We start from the raw sequence: 7707 nt of genomic DNA on the forward strand, positions 1-7707 counted from the left end.
ATGCTTGGCCATGGTGGAGAGTTTGATTGATTGCTTCTGTGGACAGGTGTCTTTTATACAGGTAACAAACTGAGAGTGTGCTCCTAATCTCAGCTCATTACCTGTATAAAAGACACCTGGGAGCCAGAAATCTTTCTGATTGAGAGGGGGTCAAATACTTATTTCCCTCATTAAAATGCAAATCAATTTATAACATTTTTGACATGCGTTTTTCTGGATTTTTTTTTGTTATTATTTCTGTCTCTCACTGTTCAAATAAACCTACCTTTAAAATTATAGACTGATCATTTCTTTGTCAGTGGGCAAACGTACAAAATCAGCAGGGGATCAAACTTTTTTCCCTCACTGTATACCCTTCTCAAATAAATTCGATTCTGCTCCATTGAACAGTTACTGGACCACCAGCCAATGCACTCAAAGTCTTTCTACCCCACAAAGGCAACTGTTTATTCATTTTCCAAAATCATAGTTGATTTCAAAAAAACAAGTCAAGTTTAAAATTAAATACTTCAAAAAAGGTTTCCTTGGCAATCAATCGAATGAGTACACTTCATATGTTAGTATGCCACTCAATGACCTATAAATGCATTTTTAATGCCGAGACAATTGTTCAAACCAAGTGTGGTCCATCGCAATAAGAGGCTATGCCTATCGGTTTTACATATAGTAACACTTGTGATCTTTCAGATTCCTCAGGTAGGAAAAACTCTTCCCGCATTTGTCACAAATGTACAATTTCTCCCCTGTGTGGATTTGTTTGTGGGCTTTGAGGCTGTTGCCCTGGTTGAAGCTCCTCCCACAGAGGTCACAGCTAAAAGGCTTCTCTCCAGTGTGTATCCGCTGGTGCCTGTTGAGGTTCCCAGTGTTGCTGAAACATTTCCCACACGTTTCACAGCTGAAAGGTTTCTCCCCAGTATGGACCACCTGGTGGGTTTTCAGGCTGCTGTGTTGAGTGAACATCCTTCCACACACGTCACAGGTGAACGGTCTCTCCCCAGTGTGAGTTTTCATGTGTATGTTCAGGTAGCTGACCGTCTTGAAGCTCTTGTTGCATAGGCCACAGCTGTGCGGCTTCTCAATAGTGTGGAGTTGCTGGTGCGATTTGAGATGAGTGAGTGAACTGAGACTACTACCGCACACTGAGCACCTACAAGGCATCTCTGCTGTGTGAGTCTGAAGGTGTGTCTTGAGAGAGTTGACGCAAGCCAGGACTGTCCCACACACCACACAGAGGAAGGCGCTCTCTCCTGCATGTGTCCTTTGGTGCATTTTCAGTGCACTTCTTTGAATGAAACACTTCCCGCACGTCTCACAGGTAAATGGCCTCTCTCCTGTGTGGATCCGCTGGTGTCCTTTCAGAGTGTCTGCTTGGTTGAAGCTTTTGCCGCACGTATCGCAACGGAACGGTTTCTCACCAGTGTGTATACGCTGGTGCCTCTGGAGATTTCCTGGTATACTGAAACTCTTCTTGCAGATCTCACAGTTGTATTTCCTCTCTCCCGTGTGGACAATCTGGTGCATCTTGAGACCGTGGGCCCGGTTAAAGCTCTTGCCACATTCGTCACAGCGGAACGGTCTCAACCCTGCATGGAGTCTCTGGTGATTCTTGAGCAGCTGCTTTAGGGTGAAAGCTTTACCACAATCGCCACAGGTGTGTGGTCGCTCTCCTGTGTGAAGCAGCTGGTGTGCATCCAAACTGCGTTTAAAGGAAAAACCTCTACCACACTGCTTGCAGATAAAAGGTTTCTCCGCTGCTGCATGGATCGCCTGGTGAGCTTTCAGCTGGATCAGTTTGCTGAATGTCTTCCTGCAGTGTTTGCAGCTAAGGTGGTTCTCCTTTTTGGGCCTTGCCTGACGAGCCCCAATGATCTTTGGCTTTCTCAAATGCTTTGGCCCCGCGGCGCAGTCTTTGTCCTTTGGCTCCTCTGAGGGGTTCTCTGGGTCACTCAACTCCTGGGATTGGCTCTCTATAAAAGGACTTGGGTCTGAGGTGCTGTTGTACAGGTAATCTTCGAACCTTTCTTCTTTGATAATAACTGACTGGATCGTGTCCTCCATGTTCGAGTGCTGAGATGAGAGGGAAAGTGATTTAATGGAACGCAGGTTTATTGTCTGATCTATCTATCTATTTATCTAAATATAATGATATCATACAACAACAGAAATAATGACAAAGGGATAAAATGCTTCTTCTTGTACTCACTTCAAATAATTAAATACAATTGGTAACTACCTGGTACCAAATGGTGTATAATGATACTTGAGTGATACAGATACAGACAAGTAAATAGGTTATTACTTTCTGTACCCCCTAGTAATTCCAGACAGCTTTCCAAGAACTAAACCTCTCACAGAATATTGTCAGTTAGGCAAATAAGCCTACCTCGTTTACAGTTGAGGGAATTCTCCCTTTCCACAGGTGGAGGATGGGGGATCGTTTCACTTCTGCATCACCAGAGCAGAAGCCTGAAAAAGATTGCAGTCAAAATCAAAAAGGTTTGCATTTAATTCAAAAGCACTGGTTTTAGTAACAGTCTACCAAAGCACTCTAAAATCCCATGGATGGCTTATCTGAAATAATGCCAACGCTCACCTGGTTGTGTGCCTTTTAACTGGTGGGTGATCTTGACTTCACTGCAGCAGCCATTGGCTGATGTGTTCTCTTGTCCTCCACTCCCTTCTAAGACAGTCCTCAGTTCGGTCTCAACTGCGTCCAGCCTCTTCTTCAAGTCCTCATTCTCAGTTTGACTCTGAGACACTTCCAGATGCAGAACGGAGGAGCACTCGTTGAATAGCTTGCAGATTTTGTCCACAGCCTCCTTTGCCAGTATCTCCATGAAAGAGGTCAACTGGGTCAACTGAGTAAAGAGCAAAAGCAAGTTGAGGGCATACAGATTTCATTATTCACAGAACAAACTTAACTAGCTAGCTACCATTATAAACGTTGCTGACAAGTCTTTCTGGTGATTATGATAAATGCTTGTAGCTCTAAATTATACAAACATGTTTCCAGTTGAGCCAACCCTGTGGCAAGTACTAGTGTAATGTATTAGCTAAATCAACCAGACTTAGCACTAGATAAGGGATGGGTAGCCTAGAAATCAGGAAGGTTTCCTCTCACGACCTCTACAAGCCAGAATTTTGAATAACATTTTAACTTTACCGGACAGAGAACCGGTAAAGTAAGTTAAAATATAATTTTATTTAACATTCTGGCTTGTAGAGGTCGTGAGAGGAAACTTTCCTGATCCATACGCTCATTTATGCCCGATGCGGAATCCAATGAAATTCAATGTCATGTCTCCAGGCTAAGGCAGGGCCGCAGCACCAGAACAAATCGGTTGGACGGGCATTTGATTTCCATAGGGGGGCATGTTTTTTTAAACACAAAAAAAAAAAACACAAAATGCACAAATTCAAGTGTTCAATCAATTGTATTCGTGGAGGCTCTTTGTTATAACTATGAAAAAGAAAGCATGTGTTGGAACACAGTAACATAATTTTTTATAACAAAATAAAAAAATACCCCAACAACCAAGACGCACAGTCAGCAACATGCGCGGTCAAATGATGAAAACATCAGTAGCCTAAACATCATTATAAGCGTCAGGTGTGCTTGATAAATTGTGATCAGCACAAAAGCAATAATGGCTTTTTAATGAATATAAAAGTGTCGATATGTCAGCAGTCAAAAATAGTCAATTATTGTCAGCTCGTGCTTACATGGTGTACGTCTTCACGCAATGGCATCAATTAAAGAATGCCACATAAACAATGAAAGCTGATGAGTTCTTTGCTAATGTTTTTTAGGGACTGCTCTCTCAGAGATAACATTTTGTGCTGATAATCTGCCCACAGCATTGTCACCGGCTTGTTCTATGCAAACGGTGCCGTCCCTTCCTCTCTCAGTGCGCACCGTTCTGGCTTTTTGACACTTAGGCCTCGGAGGTGTAAATTCAGACTGAGGCTCAGAAGAATAATCATCAGATGTCATCAGGATTAATTTATCGCCCACCATCAGATGTTTTCATTCAGATTTGGTAGCAAAGCTAACGCAACATGTCCATCCATTTGTCTTGGCCTTCATGCCATTGTAAATGATGCACGCCCTCGCTGACTGTGTACTCCAAGTAGGCCAGAGTAGACTGATAGGACTGCTTGGATTCGGTGGACTGATTATAATTAGAATAGATCAATACAATAGAATGGCCCGACCTGTTCTTCATTCACAATTGGTGATTACATAATTATGCATCGTCCACTTCCCCTCGTTCCTCAACTCCCCCATTCTCCCCCATCATACTTTACTTCATTTATTTCATCTGTTGTGATAAGTGAAAAATTCGATTTTGGTATGGTTTAGGTTCAGTTGAGGCAATTATCAGGGTGATTATCAACTGGGCACGGCACCTTCAACTATTGGGAGGGGCGCAGGCCCTACTGTCAGGAGGAGGGGCAACAGGGGAAAACCATTTTAAATGACATGCCCTCCTAAAATTGGTTATAATACCAGTTCTGTTTGTGATATGATTCTAACAACAAAGAATAGTCAATGACGGAGAGCGGCATGACTTTAAAAATGGCAGAGTAATACATTTTTTAAATTCATGAGCAGTCCAAATGACTGCTTTAGCGGTTCTAGTGTGGATTTTATAGTAAAGACAAGTAATTTAAACTGTAAAAATGTATTACCTTTTAATGTAGCATGAACACATCCAGTCTTGCTTTCATCTGATTGTCAAACAATACACTTCAAGTAGGTTACCTTTGCACGTTCGTCCAAAAATAATTCCAGCATCCGAACAGTGCACCCGTCAACTTCCCTTCAATTCGCAAGTGGCTGAAACTACCATTTCACCCGAGAAAGCATCAGAGCGATTGAAAAAGCACCGTCTTACTATGTAGCCCATGTATCTGATGTTGTCTGGTCAAAAAGAGTATGACATGCCATACTTCTTGTCCAGACAGCATCAGATACATGGGCTACACATACTGAGACAGAGGGGCGCCGTTTCACACGCTCAGATGATTTATCTGAGGTTGATGAGTCTTTCTCTAGGCACGTCTTGGTCAAATAAATTATCAATATTTAAATATTTTATTTGGATGGGCAAGGAGGTACGGTAGGGTGGGCCAGGCCCCCTAAGGCCTGCACATAATGCTGGGCCTGGGCTAAGGGATGGCACAGATTATCTATTATATTGACCAGATACTCTAGTGGCCGCTGTAACAACGAAAATAAATATCATAAAAAATGGAAGGCATTCTGGAGGAGGCAAAATCAGGTGGGACCATTCTAGCCAATGAAAGGGAAGACGTGCCTCTTGTTCACAGGCATAACGGTTTCCACTAGTTACCCCAGCCACAAAGTCTAAATTGGCAAAATCATAAAAATGTATGAAAACAAAATGGTGCTTTTAATTTAAGGTTAGGCATAAGGTTCACCGTGTAGTTAAGGTTAGGACTTTTAAAATCACAAGAAGATAAATTGTAGAAATAGGCAGGGATTATGACTGTGGCAACTAGTGATCACCAGGCACAGCTCAAAGTTGCCGGGATGTCACGTGTCCTACTTATATCAACCTAATCATTACGAAACTTGATCCCAGCCCCTACTAACAAACCTGACTCCAATAATCAACTAATCATGGTCTTCAGTTTAGAATGTAGCCCAAAGGCCGTCAGATGGCGATACTGATGGTTTCGTCTTACCATCCAAAAGCATTGTATGCAGCCGGCAATACACTGGTCTCCCCGTGGACCGGGTCATACCTAAAACAGTCTTCATTCAGCTGTAAAGGCATGGGCTACTGATCTACCATTCTCATTGATCGGTCATTCTCATTGAAAGCAAGCCTAAGAAGCCGTAGATGTTTTATGTGAGCTATTTCTATGTTTCCCGTGCTTAAGTTTCGTTTTTGACTCTTTTACTTTTATACACCAGCAACAAACCGCTGCAAATACAATATTTTTGGTTATGGAAAATATTTCACAGCGGTTTAGATGGAACAATGATTCTCTACACTATACTTGCTTGTCTAGTCACAAACTATAAATTAGGCGAACTATCAGAATTTTAACAACCAGGAAATGGCGGAGAGATTTCTGCATAGTGCATCTTTAAGAACCAAACATAACGAAATGAGGATGACTCTTCTTGAATTTGTCAAATACAAACTCTCGTTTGCGTTTTCCGTTTGGAGTAAACGTCTTCGACGTAATGATTACGCCCCTGGGTGGAGTGGAGGCTGCAACGTCGGTGCAATTAACTAGCGGGCTAGTTAACAAAATGCCTTACTTTACACAATCAGCAGATATACCTGTTCGTTTGGGGTTTCACTCGCGTTCTCTCCCGTTGATGGCACTTCAGACGATACAGAACCCTCGATAACTTTGCTAATTTCTGTAACAGTCGCGCTGACCATTATCTCCAAAATGGAGCCAATCTGTCCTTGAAAAACTGACATTTTTGTCGAAATCATAACGCAGTTACAAATCTTCCTAAATATGCGCTATTGGCCAAATTGACCTAGCGTTAGCTACAAAATAAGTGTCGCTTGTGCTGTTAGCGGCGTTGTTGTCCGACTGACCTGAAACATCTCGAACGGCATACGTCACATGTTCTTCCTTATTCTTCTTCCTCTTCTTCAGTGGGGTTTATGAGCGGTTGGCATCCAACATTATGGTGCATTACCGCCACCTACCGTACTGGAATGTGGGCCAGAGACAGGGAGAAACTAAATTATTATTATTATTTTTTTTTTTTTCTCACCTTTATTTAACCAGGTAAACCAGTTGAGAACAAGTTCTCATTTACAACTGCGACCTGGCCAAGATAAAGCAAAGCAGTGCGATAAAAACAACAACACAGAGTTACATATGGGGTAAAACAAAACAAAGTCAAAAAAAATACAACAGAAATACATATATATACAGTGTGTGCAAATTTAGCAAGTTATGGAGGTAAGGCAATAAAATAGGCTATAGTGCAAAATAATTACAATTAGTATTAACACTGGAATGATAGATGTGCAAGAGATGATGTGCAAATAGAGATACTGGGGTACAAATGAGCAAAATAAATAACAATATAGGGATGAGGTAGTTGGGCGGGCTAATTTCAGATGGGCTGTGTACAGGTGCAGTGATCGGTAAGGTGCTCTGACAACTGATGCTTAAAGTTAGTGAGGGAGGTAAGTGTCTCCAGCTTCAGAGATTTTTGCAATTTGTTCCAGTCATTGGCAGCAGAGAACTGGAAGGAATTGCGGCCAAAGGAGGTGTTGGCTTTGGGGATGACCAGTGAGATATACCCGCTGGAGCGCAGACTACGGGTGGGTGTTGCTATGGTGACCAATGAGCTAAGATAAGGCGGGGATTTGCCTAGCAGTGATTTATAGATGGCCTGGAGCCAGTGGGTTTGGCGACGAATATGTAGTGAGGACCAGCCAACAAGAGCGTACAGGTCACAGTGGTGGGTATTATATGGGGCTTTGGAGACAAAACGGATGGCACTGTGATAGACTACATCCAATTTGCTGAGTAGAGTGTTGGAGGCTATTTTGTAAATGACATCGCCGAAGTCAAGGATCGGTAGGATAGTCAGTTTTACGAGGGCATGTTTGGCAGCATGAGTGAAGGAGGCTTTGTTGCGAAATAGGAAACCGATTCTAGATTTAACTTTGGATTGGAGATTCTTAATGTGAGTCT

General features: G+C 42.4%; 1 protein-coding gene across 3 annotated transcripts; it reads right to left on the reverse strand.

Moving 5' to 3' along the window:
- Positions 1–237: 237 nt before the first annotated feature.
- Positions 238–6652, reverse strand: LOC311105648 (uncharacterized protein). 3 transcript variants are annotated; one of them, XM_084147860.1, is made up of 4 exons: positions 6591–6652; positions 2594–2858; positions 2384–2466; positions 238–2067 (listed from the first exon to the last, which is right to left on the reverse strand). In XM_084147860.1, the coding sequence occupies exons 1-4, from the start codon at positions 6609–6611 to the stop codon at positions 658–660; spliced, it is 1779 nt and encodes a 592-aa protein (XP_084003986.1). In that variant the 5' UTR covers positions 6612–6652; the 3' UTR covers positions 238–657. The 3 variants fall into 3 exon arrangements, with proteins under 3 accessions (XP_084003986.1, XP_084003985.1, XP_084003987.1); XM_084147859.1 differs by having other exon boundaries at positions 6321–6602; XM_084147861.1 differs by lacking the exon at positions 6591–6652 and adding an exon at positions 4693–4772.
- Positions 6653–7707: the final 1055 nt, after the last annotated feature.

Source organism: Coregonus lavaretus (genome assembly GCF_964263955.1).
Source record: "Coregonus lavaretus genome assembly, chromosome: 30".
In the NCBI taxonomy this organism is placed as follows: domain Eukaryota; kingdom Metazoa; phylum Chordata; class Actinopteri; order Salmoniformes; family Salmonidae; genus Coregonus; species Coregonus lavaretus.